Raw genomic sequence first — 23,360 nt, forward strand, 5'->3', positions numbered from 1 at the left:
AATGCCCCTTCCTTTGATCTACATCTACATCTACATCCATACTCCACAAGCCACCTGATGGTGTGTGGCGGAGGGTACCCTTAGTACCTCTATCGGTTCTACCTTCTATTCCAGTCTCGTACTGTTCGTGGAAAGAAGGATTGTCGGTATGCTTCTGTGTGGGCTCTAATCTCTCCGATTTTATCCTCGTGGTCTCTTCGCAAGGTACACGTGGGAGGGAGCAATATACTGCTTGACTCTTCGGTGAAGGTATGTTCTCGAAACGTGAACAAAAGCCTGTACCGAGCTACTGAGCGTTCTCCTGCAGAGTCTTCCATTGGAGTTTATCTATCATCTCCGTAATGCTTTTGCAATTACTAAATGATCCTGTAACGAAGCACGCTGCTCTCTGTTGCATCTTCTCTGTCTCTTCTATCAACCTTATCTGGTACAGATCCCACACTGCTGAACAGTATTCAAGCAGTGGGCGAACAAGTGTACTGTAACCTACTTCCTTTGTTTTCGGATTGCATTTCCTTAGGATCAGGTGTGGCTCGTGGTTTATATACTGGGGAAGACTGCGGCATTTATCAGTCGGAGCCAATGTAGACCTCTGGTTATGCTACAGATTAGTCTGACATAAACAACTAAGAATTCAGGGGGAAGGGGTGGGCAGATCACTCTCTACCCATAATTTTACGAACTGTGCCTTCTATAATCAGGTATTAAATATCATTAGAAGCTAACTTCGAGTTATAATCTTTGGTTAGTGTTTTTATACGTCATCATTACATTTTCTGTCACTTTGCAGCAAATAATATGAAAAGACGCGTTTCGGAGGGGTCTTTAATGTGATGAATGTTAACTTTGTGGCTTTTTAGTATTTTTTGTGTTTTAAGTTCTAAATTTAAGGTGTTTATTGTAGTTTACCTCCAACGCTCGAATTAAAATGTATTTTGTGGAATTATGTTTTTTCACCTTTGCGTGAAAATTCTTTAAGTCAGTGATACCAGTTTCCGTCCAGGCACTATCAGTACTATTTGTATGAAGAAGCTGAAACAGAAAAATGCATTTTTCACTTCACAACCACACAACCACTCAGCTGCATCGTACATTGCTCTATTAAAACTGTGTTTATATCTTTGCGTAGATTTGTACTGTTTCTGTTCTTGATTGATCATTAGATTGGGTCTGTGTGCACCAAGTTCTTTCACTTGCATCCTATGGCCGTGTTCCAAGTTTTTACCTATTAAATTGCACACTGAATTCATATTGCACTGGTTTCACACTCGCAGTATGTCGCCTACATTCACAAGCAAGTAAAACTCACTAAAATCTTGCAAAATACACTCTGAAAAAGAAACTTGCTAATATTACATGCTATCAAACAAAAGCAGTCAGCATCAACAAGCAAGGAGAGTAAAGTAACAGGACAAATTTCGCACACTTTGTCCTCTAATCGCTTATGAAACTCTCACTAGATGACAGTACTGTTATGTTACGGTAGTCTAGTGTACTCTGGCGGGATATTTGCAAACTTATTCTAAATGTGGATAAAATAGCCAATGGTAGAAACAAAACAACTATGTGAAGCATTATCAAAACAATAGTACTAAACGTCGATTAATGACGCATCGAACCATAGTAGAGATGTGCAGAGACAGAGATTGGATAGCAGAGTTTCGGCCACTCTACATTCCTTTATTACATAGATAGTGGAATGTGAAAAACGTGTGGTGGTTGGTATGACACCCTTAGGCTGCAAGCTCTGAGCCTTCGGGTCGCCCATAAGGAGCAGTATTATGTAGAAGCCACACTCCCAAACCGCTACTACATACAGCTTACGGACGTTCCAAGGCGCAGCCTAAACATTACTAACTGTTCGGAAAACATCTATCGATACAAACAGTTCCAAAAACGTTGACTGTCGTTATTTTAATCGGAATTGGAAATGTGCGAAATTCGTCCTGATAATTTAAATTATGTAATATGTTCTTGCAAAATTTACATTAACATATATTTTGGGGCAGCTCCACCTCAGAGCCTTTAGTTACGAGTTGCGCCTGCTTAGGATTCTTCCAGTGAATCAGTCTGGCATCTTCTTTACCGACGATCAACTTTATATGATCATTCCATTCTAAATCACTCCTAATGCGTACTCCCAGATAATTTATGGAATTAACTGCTTCCAAATGCTGACCTGCTATTTTGTAGCTAAATGATAAGGGATGTATCTTTTTATGTATTAGCAGCACATTACACTTGTCTACATTGAGACAGAATTGCCAATACCTGCACCATGTGACAATTCGCTTCAGATCCTCTTGCATTTCAGTACAATTTTCCATTGTTACAACCTCTTGATACACCACAGCATCATCTGTGAAAAGCCTCAATGAACCTCTGATGTCATCCACAAGGTCATTTATGTATATTGTGAATAGCAACGGTCCTATGACACTCCTCTGCAGCACGCCTGAAATCACTCTTACTTCGGATGACTTCTCTCCATTGAGAATGACATGCTGCATTCTGTTATCTAGGAACTCTTCAATCCTATCACACAATTGGTCTGATAGTTCATATTCTCTTACTTTGTTCATTAAACGACTGTGGGGAGCTGTATCGAACGCATTGCGGAAGTCAAGAAACATGGCATCTACCTGTGAACTCATGTCTACGGCCCTCCGAGTCTCGTGGACGAATAGTGTGAGCTGGGTTTCACATGACCATCTTTTTTGAAACCCATTCTGATTCCTACAGAGTAGATTTCTAATCTCTAGAAAAGTCATTATATTCAAACGTAACATGTGTTTCAAAATTCTACAACTGATCGACGTTAGAGATATAGGTCTATAGTTCTGCACATCTGTTCGATATCCCTTCTTGAAAATGGGAATGACCTGTGCCCTTTTCCAATTGTTTGGAATGCCACGCTCTTCTAGAGACCTACGGTACACCACTGCAAAAAGGGGGGCAAGTTCCTTCGTGTACTCTGTGTAAAATCGAACTGGTATTATATCAGGTCCAGTGGCCTTTCCTCTTTTGAGCAATTTTAATTGTTTCTCTCTCCCTCTGTCATCTATTTCAATATCTACCATTTTGTCATCTGTGCGACAATGTAGATAAGGAACTACAGTGCAGTCTTCCTCTGTGAAACAGCTTTGGAAAAAGACATTTAGTATTTCGGCCTTTAGTCTGTCATCCTCTGCTTCAGTACCATTTTGGTCACAGAGTGTCTGGATATTTGGTTTCGATCCACCTACCGCTTTGACATAAGACCAAAATTTCTTAGGATTTTCTGCCAAGTCAGTACATAGAACTTTACTTTCAAATTCATTGAACATGGCCCTCCTCATATTACATTTCGCTTCACATAATTTTTGTTTGTCTGCAAGGCATTGGCTATGTTTATGTTTGCTGTGAAGTTCCCTTTGCTTCCGCAGCACTTTTCTAACATGGATGTTGTACCACGGTGGCTCTTTTCCCCATCTCTTTTGATTTTGCTTGGCACATACTCATCTAACGTATATTGTACAATGGTTTTGAACTTTGTCCACTGATCCTCAACGCTATCTGTACTTAAAACTTTTGTGTTGAGCCATCAGGTACTCTGTAATCTGCTTTTTGTCACATTTTCTAAACAGCAAAATCTTCCTACCTTTTTTAATATTTCTATTTATGGCTGAAATCATTGATGCCGTAACCACTTTATGATCGCTGATTCCCTGCTCTGCATTAACTGTTTCAAATAGTTCGGGTCTGTTTGTCACCAGAAAGTCTAATATGTTATCACCACGAGTCGGTTCTCTGTTTAACTGCTCAAGGAAGTTTTCAGATAAAGCACTTAAAAAAATTTCACTGGATTCTTTCTCCTTGCCACCTGTTATGAACGTTTGAGTCTCCCAGTCTATATCCGGCAAATGAAAATCTCCACCCAGAACTATAACATGGTGGGGAAATCTACTCAAAATATTTTCAAAATTATCCTTTAGGTGCTCAGCGACAACAGCTGCTGAACCAGGAAGCCTAGAGACATCCAATTACCATGTCTGAGCCTGCTTTAACCGTGACCTTCACCAAAATTATTTCACATTTCGGATCTCCGTCAATTTCCTTTGATACTATTGCACATCATATCACTATAAACATGCCTCCCCCTTCACTGTCCAGCCCGTCTGTGCGGTATACATTCCAATCTGCAGAATGAGATTTTCACTCTGCAGCGGAGTGTGCGCTGATATGAAACTTCCTGGCAGATTAAAACTGTGTGCCCCACCGAGACTCGAACTCGGGACTTTTGCCTTTCGCGGGCAAGAGCTCTACCAACTGAGCTACCGAAGCACGACTCACGCCCGGTACTCACAGCTTTACTTCTGCCAGTACCTCGTCTCCTACCTTCCAAACTTTACAGAAGCTCTCCTGCGAACCTTGCAGAACTAGCACTCCTGAAAGAAAGGATATTGCGGAGACATGGCTTAGCCACAGCCTGGGGGATGTTTCCAGAATGAGATTTTCACTCTGCAGCGGAGTGTGCGCTGATATGAAATATCCTGGCAGATTAAAACTGTGTGCCCGACCGAGACTCGAACTCGGGACCTTTGCCTTTCGCGGGCAAGTGCTCTACCAACTGAGCTACCGAAGCACGACTCACGCCCGGTACTCACAGCTTTACTTCTGCCAGTACCTCGTCTCCTACCTTCCAAACTTTACAGAAGCTCTCCTGCGAACCTTGCAGAACTAGCACTCCTGAAAGAAAGGTTATTGCGGAGACATGGCTTAGCCACAGCCTGGGGGATGTTTCCAGAATGAGATTTTCACTCTGCAGCGGAGTGTGCGCTGATATGAAACTTCCTGGCAGATTAAAACTGTGTGCCTGACCGAGACTCGAACTCGGGACCTTTGCCTTTCGTGGGCAAGTGCTCTACCAACTGAGCTACCGAAGCACGACTCACGCTCGGTACTCACAGCTTTACTTCTGCCAGTACGTCGTCTCCTACCTTCCAAACTTTACAGAAGCTCTCCTGCGAACCTTGCAGAACTAGCATTCCTGAAAGAAAGGATATTGCGGAGACATGGCTTAGCCACAGCCTGGGGGATGTTTCCAGAATGAGATTTTCACTCTGCAGCGGAGTGTGCGCTGATATGAAACTTCCTGGCAGATTAAAACTGTGTGCCCGACCGAGACTCGAACTCGGGACCTTTGCCTTTCGCGGGCAAGTGCTCTACCAACTGAGCTACCGAAGCACGACTCACGCCCGGTATTCACAGCATTACTTCTGCCAGTACCTCGTCTCCTACCTTCCAAACTTTACAGAAGCTCTCCTGCGAACCTTGCAAAACTAGCACTCCTGAAAGAAAGGATATTGCGGAGACATGGCTTAGCCACAGCCGGGGGGATGTTTCCAGAATGAGATTTTCACTCTGCAGTGGAGTGTGCGCTGATATGAAACTTCCTGGCAGATTAAAACTGTGTGCCCGACCGAGACTCGAACTCAGGACCTTTGCCTTTCGCGGGCAAGTGCTCTACCAACTGAGCTACCGAAGCACAACTCACGCCCGGTACTCACAGCTTTACTTCTGCCAGTACCTCGTCTCCTACCTTCCAAACTTTACAGAAGCTCTCCTGCGAACCTTGCGGAACTAGCAGTCCTGAAAGAAAGGATATTGCGGAGACATGGCTTAGCAACAGCCTGGGGATTGTTTCCAGAATGAGATTTTCACTCTGCAGTGGAGTGTGCGCTGATATGAACCTTCTTCTGTAAAGTTTGGAAGGTAGGAGACGAGGTACTGGCAGAAGTAAAGCTGTGAGTACCGGGCGTGAGTCATGCTGCGGTAGCTCAGTTGGTAGAGCATTTGCCCGCGAAAGGCAAAGGTCCCGAGTTCGAGTCTCGGTCGGGCACACAGTTTTAATCTGCCAGGAAGTTTCATATCAGCGCACACTCCGCTGCAGAGTGAAAATCTCATTCTGGAAACATCCCCCAGGCTGTGGCTAAGCCATGTCTCCGCAATATCCTTTCTTTCAGGAGTGCTAGTTCTGCAAGGTTCGCAGGAGAGCTTCTGTAAAGTTTGGAAGGTAGGAGACGAGGTACTGGCAGGAGTAAAGCTGTGAGTACCGGGCGTGAGTCGTGCTTCGGTAGCTCAGTTGGTAGAGCACTTGCCCGCGAAAGGCAAAGGTCCCGAGTTCGAGTCTCGGTCGGGCACACAGTTTTAATCTGCCAGGAAGTTTCATATTAGCGCACACTCCGCTGCAGAGTGAAAATCTCATTCTGGAAACATCCCCCAGGCTGTGGCTAAGCCATGTCTCCGCAATATCCTTTCTTTCAGGAGTGCTAGTTCTGTAAAGTTTGGAAGGTAAGAGACGAGGTACTGGCAGAAGTAAAGCTGTGAGTACCGGGCGTGAGTCGTGCTTCGGTAGCTCTGTTTGTAGAGCACTTGCCCGCGAAAGGCAAAGGTCCCGAGTTCGAGTCACGGTCGGGCACACAGTTTTAATCTGCCAGGAAGTTTCATATCAGCGCACACTCCGCTGCAGAGTGAAAATCTCATTCTGGAAACATCCCCCAGGCTGTGGCTAAGCCATGTCTCCGCAATATCATTTCTTTCAGGAGTGCTAGTTCTGCAAGGTTCGCAGGAGAGCTTCTGTAAAGTTTGGAAGGTAGGAGACGAGGTACTGGCAGAAGTAAAGCTGTGAGTACCGGGCGTGAGTCATGCTTCGGTAGCTCAGTTGGTAGAGCTCTTGCCCGCGAAAGGCAAAGGTCCCGAGTTCAAGTCTCGTTCGGGCACACAGTTTTAATCTGCCAGGAAGTTTCATATCGGCGCACACTCCGCTGCAGAGTGAAAATCTCATTCTGGAAATATCCCCCAGGCTGTGGCTAAGCCATGTCTCCGCAATATCCTTTCTTTCAGGAGTGCTAGTTCTGCAAGGTTCGCAGGAGAGCTTCTGTAAATTTTGGAAGATAGGAGACGAGGTACTGGCAGAAGTAAAGCTGTGAGTACCGGGCGTGAGTCGTGCTTCGGTAGCTCAGTTGGTAGAGCTCTTGCCCGCGAAAGGCAAAGGTCCCGAGTTTGAGTCTCAGTCGGCCACACAGTTTTAATCTGCCAGGAAGTTTCATATCAGTGCACACTCCGCTGCAGAGTGAAAATCTCATTCTGGAAACATCCCCCAGGCTGTGGCTAAGCCATGTCTCCGCAATATCCTTTCTTTCAGGAGTGCTAGTTCTGCAAGGTTCGCAGGAGAGCTTCTGTAAAGTTTGGAAGGTAGGAGACGAGGTACTGGCAGAAGTAAAGCTGTGAATACCGGGCGTGAGTCGTGCTTCGGTAGCTCAGTTGGTAGAGCACTTGCCCGCGAAAGGCAAATGTCCCGAGTTCTAGTCTCGGTCGGGCACACAGTTTTAATCTGCCAGGAAGTTTCATATCAGCGCACACTCCGCTGCAGAGTGAAAATCTCATTCTGGAAACATCCCCCAGGCTGTGGCTAAGCCATGTCTCCGCAATATCCTTTCTTTCAGGAGTGCTAGTTCTGCAAGGTTCGCAGGAGAGCTTCTGTAAAGTTTGGAAGGTAGGAGACGAGGTACTGGCAGAAGTAAAGCTGTGAGTACCGGGCGTGAGTCGTGCTTCGGTAGCTCAGTTGGTAGAGCACTTGCCCGCGAAAGGCAAAGGTCCCGAGTTCGAGTCTCGGTCGGGCACACAGTTTTAATCTGCCAGGAAGTTTCATATCAGCACACACTCCGCTGCAGAGTGAAAATCTCATTCTGGAAACATCCTCCAGGCTGTGGCTAAGCCATGTCTCCGCAATATCCTTTCTTTCAGGAGTGCTGGTTCTGCAAGGTTCGCAGGAGAGCTTCTGTAAAGTTTGGAAGGTAGGAGACGAGGTACTGGCAGAAGTAAAGCTGTGAGTACCGGGCGTGAGTCATGTTTCGGTAGCTCAGTTGGTAGAGCTCTTGCCCGCGAAAGGCAAAGGTCCCGAGTTCGAGTCTCAGTCGGGCACACAGTTTTAATCTGCCAGGAAGTTTCATATCAGCGCACACTCCGCTGCAGAGTGAAAATCTCATTCTGGAAACATCCCCCAGGCTGTGGCTAAGCCATGTCTCCGCAATATCCTTTCTTTCAGGAGTGCTAGTTCTGCAAGGTTTGCAGGAGAGCTTCTGTAAAGTTTGGAAGGTAGGAGACGAGGTACTGGCAGAAGTAAAGCTGTGAATACCAGGCGTGAGTCGTGCTTCGGTAGCTCAGTTGGTAGAGCACTTGCCCGCGAAAGGCAAATGTCCCGAGTTCGAGTCTCGGTCGGGCACACAGTTTTAATCTGCCAGGATGTTTCATATCAGCGCACACTCCGCTGCAGAGTGAAAATCTCATTCTGGAAACATCCCCCAGGCTGTGGCTAAGCCATGTCTCCGCAATATCCTTTCTTTCAGGAGTGCTAGTTCTGCAAGGTTCGCAGGAGAGCTTCTGTAAAGTTTGGAAGGTAGGAGACGAGGTACTGGCAGAAGTAAAGCTGTGAGTACCGGGCGTGAGTCGTGCTTCGGTAGCTCAGTTGGTAGAGCACTTGCCCGCGAAAGGCAAAGGTCCCGACTTCGAGTCTCGGTCGGGCACACAGTTTTAATCTGCCAGGAAGTTTCATATCAGCGCACACTCCGCTGCAGAGTGAAAATCTCATTCTGGAAACATCCTCCAGGCTGTGGCTAAGCCATGTCTCCGCAATATCCTTTCTTTCAGGAGTGCTAGTTCTGCAAGTTTCGCAGGAGAGCTTCTGTAAAGTTTGGAAGGTAGGAGACGAGGTACTGGCAGAAGTAAAGCTGTGAGTACCAGGCGTGAGTCGTGCTTCGGTAGCTCAGTTGGTAGAGCACTTGCCCGCGAACGGCAAAGGTCCCGATTTCGAGTCTCGGTCGGGCACACAGTTTTAATCTGCCAGGAAGTTTCATATCAGCGCACACTCCGCTGCAGAGTGAAAATCTCATTCTGGAAACATCCCCCAGGCTGTGGCTAAGCCATGTCTCCACAATATCCTTTCTTTCAGGAGTGCTAGTTCTGCAAGGTTCGCAGGAGAGCTTCTGTAAAGTTTGGAAGGTAGGAGACGAGGTACTGGCAGAAGTAAAGCTGTGAGTACCGGGCGTGAGTCTTGCTTCGGTAGCTCAGTTGGTAGAGCACTTGCCCGCGAAAGGGAAAGGTCCCGATTTCGAGTCTCGGTCGGGCACACAGTTTTAATCTGCCAGGAAGTTTCATATCAGCGCACACTCCACTGCAGAGTGAAAATCTCATTCTGGAAACATCCCCCAGGCTGTGGCTAAGCCATGTCTCCGCAATATCCTTTCTTTCAGGAGTGCTAGTTCTGCAAGGTTCGCAGGAGAGCTTCTGTAAAGTTTGGAAGGTAGGAGACGAGGTACTGGCAGAAGTAAAGCTGTGAGTACCTGGCGTGAGTCGTGCTTCGGTAGCTCAGTTGGTAGAGCACTTGCCCGCGAAAGGCAAAGGTCCCGAGTTCGAGTCTCGGTTGGGCACACAGTTTTAATCTGCCCGGAAGTTTCATTCCAATCTGAGTTTAGGATTTCATTACTGTTTACTCTGGTTTCAGCCAACTCCCTGTGCCTAGTGCTATATGGGTGTTGTGACCATTTATTAATGAGAGCAGTTCTGGGAGCTTTCTATAGATGCTCCTGCAGTTTACTATTAGCACATTAATATCGTTACTCCCTGTTGCATTTTGCCTACTCCTACCTTGCCGCGTCTCAGGAGGCATCTTGTCGGGCCTAGGGAGGGAATTCTCGAACCTAAAAAACCTCCATGTGCACCCACACGTACTCCGCTACCCTTGTAGCCGCTTCCAGCGCACGCCTGACCTATTCCGGGGGACCCTACATTTCTCCACCCGATAGCGGAGGTCGAGAAATTTGCACCCCTGATCTCCGCAGAATCGTCTGAGCCTCTTGTTTAAGCCTTCCACACGGCTCCAAACCAGAGGACCACAATCGGTTCTGGGAATGATACTACAAATAGTTAGCTCTGATTCCACCCCGCGAGCGAGGCTTTCCACCTTCACCAATTCCGCCAACTGCCTGTATGAACTGAGGATGACCTCTGAACCCAGACGGCAGGAGTCATTGGTGCCAACATGAGCAACAATTTGCAGTGGGGTGCGCCCAGTGCTCTCTATCGCCGCTGGCAGGGCCTCCTCCACATCTCGGATGAAACTCCCCGGCAAGCAGACAGAGTGAACACTGGCCATCTTCCCCAACCTTTCCACTATTTTCCTAAGGGGCTCCATCACCCACCTAACATTGGAGCTCCCAATAACTAATAAACCCCTCCCCTGTGTGCCTGCTCGGACCTTGCTTAAAGAGCAGCCACATGTCTGCTCACAGGCAGAGCGGGCGATACCACACAGCCTGCCTCCACATTTACCCTCTTCCTCGTGCGCCGCGAACGCCGCTGAACCCGCCACTCCCCTTGGGGAGAGGGTAGCCCAACTGCACCCCATACCTGCGAAAATGTCTTGACAGCAGGGGCATTGGGTGTAGCACGTAACACCTGGGGTGTACCATGCGTTGCACTAGACTCCCCACTGCCGCTGCAATCGGAGGCAGCAGCCTGAAGACGGCTGACCGTGGCCATCAACATGCTCAGCTGTTCGTGAACAGTGGCCAGCTCCTCCTGCGTCCGTACACAGCCGTCACACATCCTATCCATCCTAAGGTCATCTATCCTTAGGGAACGGTATGTCAGTGTTTGTCTATCAAATTAACTCTTATAGGAGATTAAAAACATTCTCTATCTGATGAGAAGGGATCTAGAATGTTTTTAGAAGACACTTTTTGCAACATGGGATTGAAAATAACAATTTTTAGCCTTTTTACAAAAATTGCAAACCTCACACTACATTTGTAAAGTAACAGAAAGAGCTAGCAATATCAAATGATAAATTATAAAAGAATAACATTCTGAGATACTGTCCACAAAATTTGACATCTATTACTGAATTATTTAATTAGTTACATGCAACTTTGAACTATCAATATTTTAGATTGCCAATTTTTTAGGACAACTTTGATACAGTTTATCTACTTCTGGTGAACATTGAAATAATAATTATTATTACCATTAAATGCAGCACAGAAGTTGTATGAGCTAACTAATTTTCAAATTAAAAAGAAAGGAACCTGAGAGAAATGTTAGGTCCTCAATGTTGGAGAAATCTGTGTCATTCTGTATGTGGTCAGTGTACAGTGTCAAGAAAACAACTTTATCTTGGCACGTATTCCACTGGAGAATCAAAAACTTAACCAAAGTCTGCTTGAGGCATGTGGTACTCTACATACAAAATATCAGCAAAATCTGAAATAGTTAAGCAAGGAGCCTTAGACCACTCTACACGGAACGATCCTTTAGCCATTGCTTTTTGATAAGTCATTGTGCTCATTGTTGTCAACCTCCGGCAGTTACCATTTCCTGACCGAATGCCCTCTTTATAAATGCTTATGTTATGTGTAATTTTGCCTTCAGAGCTACCGGCCATTTTAGTGAACAATGCATGGTCTGTCGACTGTGTTTTACATTTTATCCATCATAGCATTATGGAGAAGGACATTTAATCTTTTGTTTGGGTCCTCTGCTGCCTGTGCTATGTATTTTATAAACTTCTCTCCTTGAAGCAGTCCTCATTCTAGCTCACTTCAATTCTGTCAGTTGGGCTTAGCTTACTAAATTTAAGGTTCTTTTGGTTATCAGTGATCTAAGGTTATAACATGGGTGCATAAGACATTAGTTTGTTTCTGTAAAGTATTTTGTACTTAAATTTCCTTATTATTTTCTTTTCTTGCATGTCATTTACAGTAAAGTAATGCACACATCTAATTCTCTTTGATATGTTCATTAGATACGTTGGCCGAAATAAAATGAAATACCTGAGTGAAGCTGTGACATCAAGAGGGGTTCAGAGCTGCAGTCAGGTTAGGCTCAGTGGTGGCAGCACCTGCCAGCTGATTGATGAACTGCATGATGTTCATAATCGTAAGTATTTCAATAATTACATATATCATCAAGCAGCTGTATTTTTTCGAAATGTTTGCATTTGGTCTTTGCTGTCTTTCTAATGTTTAATTTTTTATTTGTTAATTTTTCTTAATCTTACTATTCATTTTCTCATTCATGTAATGATGTCTGGGAATTAAAAAAAATTTACAGATGGGAAATTAGGAAATCTGAATAAGTAGGAAGATAAACAGGTATTTGTTTTCTGTAGCACCCAGCAAGCACATCAAGATCAGAGCTGGCTAATGTTAATCTGCATTTGTGTAGTGGGCTTTTCCAATTTGTAGCATTGGTGTCTATAATTATAAGTTGGATGGTTTCCAGCTAGGAAAGTTAGTGAATAATGACAAGGGAATTTTGACAAAAATCTGATTCCAGACATCTTTGTATGATAAGAAACTGGGATTAATCCAGTGAGGTAGTAACACACTGAGTTTCTATAAAGTGTGATCAAATAGTGGGAATTTTTTAGTTTTGTAGGCTTTATACATTGTATTTTCATCTTTGATCATGTTGGTACACATAGTTCATGATGGTTGTTTGAATTTTCATCTGTCTTGAATATTTAGTTTCTTGTTAGCAGTTGCAAAAGTGATTCATATTTTCTAGTACTCAATGAAAGATGGATAGATGAATTTGCATTAAAATTTGTTTTAAAACAGAATGAATTACAACACCATAGTCAAAATGTTGGCTGTGGGTTTTGACAAATCTACTATGAAAGGGAAAAGAATTTAAAAGTAGTGTATACATTTCAAAGAGGCTTGAAGGTACTGAGGACAATGACCACCCTGGATGCCCAACCACACCAATAACTGATGACAATGTGAAAGAAGCAAACAAAATGGTTCTGGAAAATTGGAGAGGTTGCTGATGATCTTGGCATATCCTTTGGCTAATTCCAAGCAATTTTTTGAATGTGTTAGGCAAGAAACCTGTATTGACTAAGTTTATCTGTGAAGTTGTTTAATTTTGACCAAAGAAGACATTGTGTAACATTGCTCAGTAATTGCTGAATATAGTAGCAATGATTCAGAACGTCCAAACAAGGGTATAATGGATGATGAAACAGGAATTGAGGTGCAGTTGTCCCAAAGAAAACTACCTGAAGAGCCAAGACTGAAAAATATTCTAAAAATTTGATCTCATGTGAAGGTTTCCTCCATTCTATTCTTAGATTAAAATGGAATATTGTATCATACGTTCCTGCCTCATGGTCTTACTGTCAGTAAGGAATACTATTCAAAAGTTAAGCCCCATTTGTGTGAAGCAATCCACAGAAAATGACCAGAACTGTGGCAAAACTACTCATGGAAATTGCATCATGACAATTTTCCCACTCACACCTCGATACCTGTTCACAATTTTGTGCCAAGAAGAAACAAATCTGTTATGTTGACTCAGGCAGGGTATTTTCCAGACATAGCCCCTGCAACATTTTTCTATTCCTGAGGCTGAGGAGAACTGTGTAAGGACATTGTTTTGCCACTATAAGGTAAAAACAGAACAGAATTGCTGAAACAGCTGAACAACACAATGGAAATTGAATTCTGTAAGTAGTTTTGAAGATTGTATTCAGCACTGGGACAAATGTATTATAACTGAGGGAATTACTTTGAAAGCGACAAATTTGAAATTGATGAATAAATAAGTACTCTGTAATAAAAACAAAAATTCCCATTACTTAAACATCTTTAATATTGAACAATCCTGTTCCAACCCCGCGCATGTAAGTGCTGTGAGGAAGTAAGCCCCACCCCAGAAGCAGAGCATAGCAGTTCCTGTGTCTGAGGCAATCCGTCATTGGAATACCTCACAATGTCTGTTGCGCTGTTTGTATTGGCTCCCAAATGTGACACCCATGGATTGCATGCTGCCCATGTCACCTACACTTTTTCCATCCCAGCTTCACTGTTTCCTGCTTTGTAGTCATTCTGTCCCAAGCCGAAGATCAGCTTCTCAGCATCCTGGTTGACATAAAGTTTCACTTCTGCATGTACACATTGTGCAGTCATCTTTGAAACTAATCAAGATACGTAATGTAAATCATTTACAATACTTGCTCCTTCAGGGAAAGTATTGTAGTCTGTCCCTGGACTTCAAAAAATTTTTTTTCTGCAACTTTTATGCAGTTATGTTCCTCTTGAGTTCATTTTCTTCATTTGCAATTTTCTTCACACACACACACACACACACACACACACACACACACACACACACACACACACACACATTTATCTTCTTTACATAACTAATTTGTAATTGCTCTATAAATTGATCAATATGGAGATTAACCTCTCTACACATTTAATTCATCTCTTTCAAGAGACCCTAAATCTTTCACCACATAAATTTACCAGTATGCATAATGAATTCATCTTTTTCATTTAATCATAGTCATTCAATACATTAACATATTACAAAAGGCAAAAAATAATTCTTTATGCTGATTTACATGTAATCATCTTCAATACATAAATCTCCAAAAATTTAACATTCTCTTATCAAGAATAACACACAGTACCTGTATACAGTACAGGCTTATTGTGATTACAATATGAATACACTCAAGTCTTTTAAAACCACTTTACCACTTCTTTTCAACTCTTGCCTGTTCTTGACATCAACAAAAGTGGTTTACTTCTCTATACTTCCTCTATATATTGCCTTGACTATGATTTATTTCAGATGTTACATCACTGCTACTTACCTCATATCTGATGGAAATTCTTCCAAACACTTTTTCCTTATTCTCTCTGAAATGTTCTCCAGAAGGTTTATATCTCATTATTTTTCTTTTAGGATAGTGATTCACTATTGTACCTCTCCACATAATTTATAGCCTGCAGCTCTACACAAAAACAAAAAAAACCCAGGGTGCTTGCCACTTGCTGGCAGGTGAGTGCTTGGCTACCATGGGGCCCCATCCTTTGTAGCACTTTTTCCCTTCCATGCTGTATGTCCATCCTCTTCCTGTTCTTTTTCCCCTCCATTGGGGAACAAGTCTGGGGTATTATTGGGAATGTTCTCCATTCTGTCACTGACCTGTGAACAGTCTTGACTTTCTTTTTGGTTCCCTTTTCCTTTCTTTGTTTCCATTCTCCTCTTATTCCTCAGCTTCAGTGTTTGATGACACTCTTTTTTCCTTCTTCCTCCCTGTGCACCTCTGACGGCCCACGGGTCTGACACATAAAAGATGACTGGGTAACGCGTAATTCCCAGCCCCGAGTCAACAGGTAGGGTTCAAACATACCCCCCGGTACAGTCCAAGTCCAGGGAGGAGTGACTGTCTCAGCTGTAATCTTTCCAACTTGCCAACTGGTCCCTCCATCTCTTGTTTGGTACATGTGACCTGAAGTGTGAACAATCACCTAAGGAGGGTGTGCCCCCTTGTGAGTGGGGCCCCCATTTGGAAGGAGCGCACCATTGAAGACACTGGCAACTGTGGAGGATTTCATCATGATGAGTAACGCATCCTCTCCACTGATGATGACAAAATGTAAATGTAATTAGGCTACTGATCCACAGACACTTCCTGCTGCACTGCGTTTCCTTGTGGTATCATGTACTGAAGATGGTTGGTCCTTTACCACGGTCAATCCATTTATTATTCAGAAGGGTGTTACTGCAATTGCTGGCCCTGTGAAATGCTGATCTCATTTATGGAATTGCACTTTGCTTTTGGAGATTGCTTCTGATTCTCAAGCACGACAACTGCTTGCTGCGTCGCTCTCCATGACTACCCTGTTCGTGTCAAGGCACATAGAACTTTTAATTCTTCCCATGGTGTCACTTACACCAGGCTGCTTGACAGTCTAACCAAGGCTGAAATACAATCCTACCTCTCTGGTCAGGGTGTAATTGCCATCCATCATGTAATGAAAAAGGTCGATTCATCCTTGGAGCCCACCAGCTCTCTTTTCCTCACCTCTGATAGGTTGGTGCTGCTGTCCAAGATTAAAACAAGCTATGAAATCTTCACAGTCCAGCTGCACATTCCAAATCTAATGCACTGCTACAAGTGTCATCATTTCAGCCATACTCTAACATCTTGTCAACACCCGGCCAAATGTGTAACCTGTGGCAGGGATGCTCATGAGGGCCAATGCTTGCCTCCTCCTCCCCACTGTATCAACTGCAATGGTGTCCATGCTGCCTCCTCCTGGGATTGTCTCATTTATCTAGATAAGTGGGCTGTTGAGGAGATTTGGATAAAGGAAAAAGCTCCTTACCCAGTAGCTTGCAAGTTACTGGCTGGTCGCAAACCCTGTGTTCTCTCGTCTGGCACCAATAGTTCCGTTCTTGTTACCCCTCACTCCATGGAGGACATGGTCGTGCAAACTTGTGACCTCAAATTTGTCTTTGAGGTTGTGAAGTGGCCCAGTGTCAAGGTAGCATTGCCGTCCCCCCCCCCCCCCCCCCCCCCCTTCCTCCGTCCCGCTGAGCAACAAACCTTTAAAGTCTCACCTAAGGGGCCGAAGCTACCCTCTACACAACCAGCAGGCAGGAAAAGACAGGAGTTCTCCTCAGAAGCCTTCCTCCATCCCTGCAGCCAAACATTACCCAAGTCTTCCTCTAACCTGAAAGGCTTGAAGAATTCTGCTAATGGCAAACAGTCTTCTCCTTTGCCCACTCAACGATCCTGCTTGACAGTGTTGCCACGTGGTCACTTAGCCTGGGCGGCCTCTGTCTCTCCGGTGTGCACCACAGACTGTTTTCTTGGCGTTGGACTCCACAGACTGACCACACAAGCATGCTGATGCTTCTGTGGTCCCCATGGAGAAGGATCCTTCTGCTTCCATGCCCCGGAATAGCGACTCTCCACTGGTTGTCCCTCAGTGGCCATCGAGTTGACACCCCTACATCTCTTCCTCCTCACGACTGTCCTCCAATGGAAAGCTTGCAGCCTTCAGTTCCACAAAGAGGAGTTAGGGCTGCTTCTGGCATTGCAGCATCCCCTTGTACTCTGCCTTCAGGAAACAAAATTGCACCTTCAGGACTGCTTTGAGCTTCCACATTACTTACCAATCCATTTTGACCCCCATTTCATGGGGGTGGCATGTTGCTCCTGTGGGATTACGTTCACAGTCAACCTATCTCCCTGACCACCAGTCTTAAAGCTGTTGCCATTTGCCTTTTCCTGCCCCACCCGATTTTCTCCCTGTGCACCATTTATGTACCTCCATCCTTTGATGTCATCAGGGCAGACTTCCTTCAGATTATTGGACAGGTACCTCACCCATTTCTGTTACTTGGTGACTTTAATGTGGATCATCCCCTTTGGGGTTCTCACAGAACTCATCAGATCTTCTTAACCAACTCAACCTCTTCTGCCTGTCAATGCAATTTGCTCATAGAGATGTGCACTCTGCATTTTTAACCACCACCCTATGCTGGAAAATGCATTTGCTATAAACGGTTGCATGCAAAGTGTCGTCAAGGTCTTCAGGATAGCAAAAGAGCTAGTTTGGTTTCATTCACTAGTTCTTTTAACAGTTCCACACCTTCCTCTATCATGTGGGCCAGCCTCTGATTGCTCTCTGGAACCAAGATCCATTCCCCCATTTCCAGTCTGACAGTAGGTGCCGATGTCATCATAGGCTTGGACAATACCCTTCTCTTCTCCAAATCGTGAGTGCTGTAATGCCTTGAGGTAGCTGGATCGTGCTCTCAGCTCATCCCGGTCCTCCACCCCAGGGCCAAACGCTATCCACTTTCAAGTGTTGCATCACCTCTCTCTTGCAGGCAAGCACTTTGTGCTTAACACATACAACCGCATCTGGGCTGGGGGCAGATTTCCTGGATGCTGGTGTGAAGACACTATCATACCCATACCTAATCCCCGTAAGGACAGAAACCTTCCTTCTAGCTACCACCCCATCTCTCTTACCAGCTCCATTTGCAAGGTGTTAGAAGGTATGATTCATGCCCAGCTGGTGAGGTAACTAGAATCGCAACATTTACTCACAAATGCACAGTGTAGATTTCACGTATGGCATTTTGCAGTTGACCATCTTGTTACCTCATCCAACCATGTCACGAATGGTTTTCTGCAAAAATCCCAGACTGGCCACATTTTTTGATTTGGAGAAATCCTACGATACCTGCTAGAGGACTGGTATCCTCGGTACTCTTCACACGTGGGGCTTCTGTGGGTGCCTGCCCTGTTTTCTTTGGCCATTTTTACAAGACTGAGTTTTTATGGTGTGTGTAGATTCTGCCTTGTCGGACACATTCATTCAGGAAATGGTGTGCCTCAGGGTTCCATCCTGAGTGTCATCCTCTTTGCTATCGCCATGACCCCTATAATGGCCTGTCTCCCACCTGGCATCTCCGGCTCCTTGCTTGTCGATGATTTTGCCATCTATTGCAGTTCTCCGCGGACCTGTCTCACTGAGTGGTGTCTTCAGTGCTGTCTTAATTGTCTTTACTCATGGAGCATTGCCAGTGGCTTTCACTTTTCTACTGACAAAACCGTCTTTATGGATTCCTGGTGGCACAAATGGTTTCTCCTAGCATCTCTACATCTTGGGCCTGTTGCCCTTCCATTCCTTCAGACTACGAAATTCCTGTGGCTCATGCTCAATAGGAAACACTCTTGGTCCCCCATGTCTCTTACCTGGCAGCCCACTGTATGCAGTCCCTCAGTCCTCCATATCCTCAGTGGTAATTCTTGGGGTGCCGATCGAACTACCCTCCTCTGTTTGTACCGGTCCCTTGTCAGTGCGAAACTCAACTGTGGGTGCTTTGTTTATACATCTGCATGCCCATCCCTTTTATGCCACCTCATCACTATCCACCATTGTGGCATCCATTTGGCCATGGGTGCTTTTTACACCAGTGCGGTTCAGAGTCTGTATTTTGAAGCTGCTGAACTACCACTGTCCTACTTCCGTGACTTTCTCCTCAGCAGGTATGCATGCCATTTGTCTGCCATGCGTGGCCACCCTTCCTATGCCTCCTTCTTTGATCATTCCTTAGATCAACAGTATTGGGCTTGTCCCTCTTCCCTGTTACCTCCTGGCATCCACTTTTGCCACATGCTACGGCGGCTTAACTTCATGCTACCTGAAGCTTTCCCTGTGGGTGTGAATCCTTCACCACCTTGGCTTCGTAAAGTGGCCCATGTTAACCTTGGCCTTCATTCACTTCCTAAGGACACTACTCCAGCCTCGGTCTGTCACATTCAGTTTCCCAAATTCTGCATGGAAGATTATGATAGTAGCTTTGTATACACCGATGGCTCTCGGACAGACCATGGGGTTGGGTGTGCCTTCGCCATTGCACCGGTGTCTTTCGATATTGGGTTCCGGCACACTCCTCAGTATTTACAGTCAAGTTTTTTGCCTTGTATCAGGCCACGGAGTATATCCAGTGACACAGTCTTCCCAATTGTGTCCTCTGCTCAGACTCACTCATCGCCCTCCAAAATCTCTGTGTGTTGTACACTGCTCATTCCTAAGTGCAGTGGGCCCAGGAAAACTGTCACTTGCTCACTCTTGGTGGAGCCAATGTCAAGTTTCTGTGGGTCACTGGTCATGTCGGTCTGCCAGGAAATGAGGCTGCTGACACTGCTGCCAAGGCTGCAGTCCTTGTACCTCAGCCCACAAGTACTACTATTCCCTCTGGTGATATCTGCCTTGCCATCTGTCTGGAGGTGGTGTCCATTTGGCATCACTAATGGTCCTCCCTTCATGGGAATAGGCTTTGGCTTTTTAAGCCTCTCCCAGCACCTTGGACAACCTCCTCTCAGCTCTCCTGCTGGGAGGAGATTATTTTAACTCGGCTGCGTGTTGGACACTGCCTTTTTAGCCATCATCATTTTTTCAGTGGTGCTGCCCCACCGTTTTATACGCATTGCACCCAGATTTTAATTTTCCACCACTTCCTGCTGAAAAGCCCTTTGTTTTACCAATTTACATTCCAGTTTGGGCTTGCCGTCTCATTTATCAGCCGTTTTAGTGAATACCGTGCAGGCAGTTGACTGCATTTTACTTATTATCCACCAAAGCAATATGGTGAAGGCCAATTAATTTTTAGTTTTGGACCTCCATTTCTGTATGCTGTTTTTTAGCGCTTTCACCATGTGCCTTTTTTAGGTGCCTCCTATTGTCCATTGGGACTGACACAGTCTATTCCCTTGTCTCTGTTTGTGTTCTACAGTTTTAACTTGGGCGCATATGACCACACTTGTTTTTTGTGCCATGAAATGAAACAAACAACCAAACAAACAAGAAATGAAAAAAAGTGTTCACAACATTATCAGTGTCAACAGATAAACAAAAATGAAACTACAATCCCTACTCTTGAACCTACATAGCTCCAATTGGAGATACAACTCCGTGAAAGGACATTAAAAATAGCCATTTATTGATAAAAGATTTTATTTCCTAGCTCTCAAGCTTATGTCCTGTTACAGTTAAATCATTTAACTGCTGAACTTGGTAAGCAAAATAGCTTTCTAAATCTATATTCACCTTTGGCACTGTATCACTATTTGTTATAATTCATTCAATAATCCACTCTGGTACTATCAGTATTTGACCACCATGGCCTCTGCATTTACAAAGATTCAATTTGTCTGCAAGGTGATTAACATTGTCATAGGGCCAGCAACTGTGACCAAGTAGTTCTATGCACTTCAGTCCGGTACTGCACTGCTGCTATGATTGCAGGTTCAAATCCTGCCTCGGGTATGGATGTGTGTGATGTCCTTAGGTTAAGTTAGTCTGAAGTTGTTCTAAGTCAAGGTGACTGATTACCTCAGATGTTAAGTCACATAGTGCTTAGAGCCATTTGAATGATTGCCATAGGGTTTATCATCATTACATAGCAAGGTAAGTCCTTCAGTGTTTAGTGCTACTGTGTATCTGTGTCAAAGCACTTTCATTTCCTACAGTATATTTTGAATTCTGTCTTTAAGTATCTCTGCAACAGGCTGCATTCTTCTTACTTTATGTATTTATTTATTTATTGTCACTGGCATTTTCTGGTGTACAATGTACAAAGATATAGGACATAGTTTACAGTAACTGTACAGCAATTGTTCAGTTTTTTAAAATATATAATACAAATAGTAATAAAGTTAAATATTTTCAAATGCATAAGCTTAATGTATGATGACATTAAAATAATCAAAAAGCTTATCAGAAAGAGGAGCAGCTTGTGTGTATGATTGAATAAAAAGGTATCATAAAGGCAAATACCCACAGTGGACAGTTCATAATTAACAGAATGCATAGAATATGAAGTAACAGTAATATATATGGGCTAGAGTGCATGATGGGAATGAAGAAACTACAATTAGTACAAACATATAGACTCATTTCTATACATAACTGACTTAGAGTGCAATTAATTTCATTATATGAAACAATATTAAGAATAGATAAATTAATTTAATGTGTTATTTGACAATTAATGATCTCATGTAGTTATTTGTTGGGGAAGGAATTTTGGAGAGCTAGTGTAAATTTGCCTTTATGTACTCATCAGTAGAGTAAACAGAGTGCATGGCAAGTAGTTCTTTTACTTTCTTCCTGAATGACAGACCTTCACTATTTCTTATGGGCATTGAAAGGTTATTGTACTGATGATTGCCTGTATTCCTGACACCTGCTTGACACTTACTTTGTCTCTGGGGCAGCAGATGAATGTTCTAATCTGTTCTCATATAGTGATCATATATAATCCTATTTTTGGTGAAGAGGTGCATAAGTGCATCGTCCTTACTGGTAAAATTTTCAGGTCTTTGGAAATTGGTGTTGCTGATGATCTAGTGTGTTGTTGATTCATTATCTTTAATGGCCTTTTCTGCATTATAAAGGTCTTTTGCGATGATCACCAGAAGGGGATGGGGAATGTTAAAATGGAATGTAGTAAGCCAAAGCACACTCTTTGTAATGTATCTGTGTTGCATGTTTGACTGAGGATTCTGAATGCACAACAGGCTGCTCAGCTTATTCAGTACTTCAGCCTAGAGCAAATTTCACTTCAAATTGTTATCTATCCATATTTTTAAAAAATTTCATTGCTTCTACAGGATTGATTTCATCTACATCTACATCTACATTGATACTCCGCAAGCCACCCAACGGTGTGTGGCGGAGGGCACTTTACGTGCCACTGTCATTACCTCCCTTTCCTGTTCCAGTCGCGTATGGTTCGCGGGAAGAACGACTGTCTGAAAGCCTCCGTGCGCGCTCTAATCTCTCTAATTTTACATTCGTGATCTCCTCGGGAAGTATAAGTAGGGGGAAGCAATATATTCGATACCTCATCCAGAAACGCACCCTCTCGAAACCTGGCGAGCAAGCTACACCGCGATGCAGAGCGCCTCTCTTGCAGAGTCTGCCACTTGAGTTTATTAAACATCTCCGTAACGCTATCACGGTTACCAAATAACCCAGTGACGAAACGCGCCGCTCTTCTTTGGATCTTCTCTATCTCCTCCGTCAACCCGACCTGGTACGGATCCCACACTGATGAGCAATACTCAAGTATAGGTCGAACGAGTGTTTTGTAAGCCACCTCCTTTGTTGATGGACTACATTTTCTAAGCACTCTCCCAATGAATCTCAACCTGGTACCCGCCTTACCAACAATTAGTTTTATATGATCATTCCACTTCAAATCGTTCCGTACGCATACTCCCAGATATTTTACAGAAGTAACTGCTACCAGTGTTTGTTCCGCTATCATATAATCATACAATAAAGGATCCTTCTTTCTATGTATTCGCAATACATTACATTTGTCTATGTTAAGGGTCAGTTGCCACTCCCTGCACCAAGTGCCTATCCGCTGCAGATCTTCCTGTATTTCGCTACAATTTTCTAATGCAGCAACTTCTCTGTATACTACAGCATCATCCGCGAAAAGCCGCATGGAACTTCCGACACTATCTACTAAGTCATTTATATATATTGTGAAAAGCAATGGTCCCATAACACTCCCCTGTGGCACGCCAGAGGTTACTTTAACGTCTGTAGACGTCTCTCCATTGATAACAACATGCTGTGTTCTGTTTGCTAAAAACTCTTCAATCCAGCCACACAGCTGGTCTGATATTCCGTAGGCTCTTACTTTGTTTATCAGGCGACAGTGCGGAACTGTATCGAACGCCTTCCGGAAGTCAAGAAAAATAGCATCTACCTGGGAGCCTGTATCTAATATTTTCTGGGTCTCATGAACAAATAAGGCAAGTTGGGTCTCACACGATCGCTGTTTCCGGAATCCATGTTGATTCCTACATAGTAGATTCTGGGTTTCCAGAAATGACATGATACGCGAGCAAAAAACATGTTCTAAAATTCTACAAGAGATCGACGTAAGAGATATAGGTCTATAGTTTTGCGCATCTG

At 44.1% G+C, this 23,360-nt stretch overlaps 1 protein-coding gene across 1 annotated transcript in view; it reads right to left on the minus strand.

Moving 5' to 3' along the window:
- LOC126416567 (uncharacterized) overlaps positions 1-14,012 on the minus strand; it is a 116,397-nt gene extending 102,385 nt beyond the window's left edge. The window contains exon 1 of the mRNA XM_050084315.1: positions 13,888-14,012. Within this exon, the coding sequence (XP_049940272.1) occupies positions 13,888-14,012 (125 nt within the window). The remainder of the gene's footprint in view (positions 1-13,887) is intronic.
- Positions 14,013-23,360: the final 9,348 nt, after the last annotated feature.

Source organism: Schistocerca serialis, chromosome 8, assembly GCF_023864345.2.
Source record: "Schistocerca serialis cubense isolate TAMUIC-IGC-003099 chromosome 8, iqSchSeri2.2, whole genome shotgun sequence".
NCBI lineage: Eukaryota > Metazoa > Arthropoda > Insecta > Orthoptera > Acrididae > Schistocerca > Schistocerca serialis.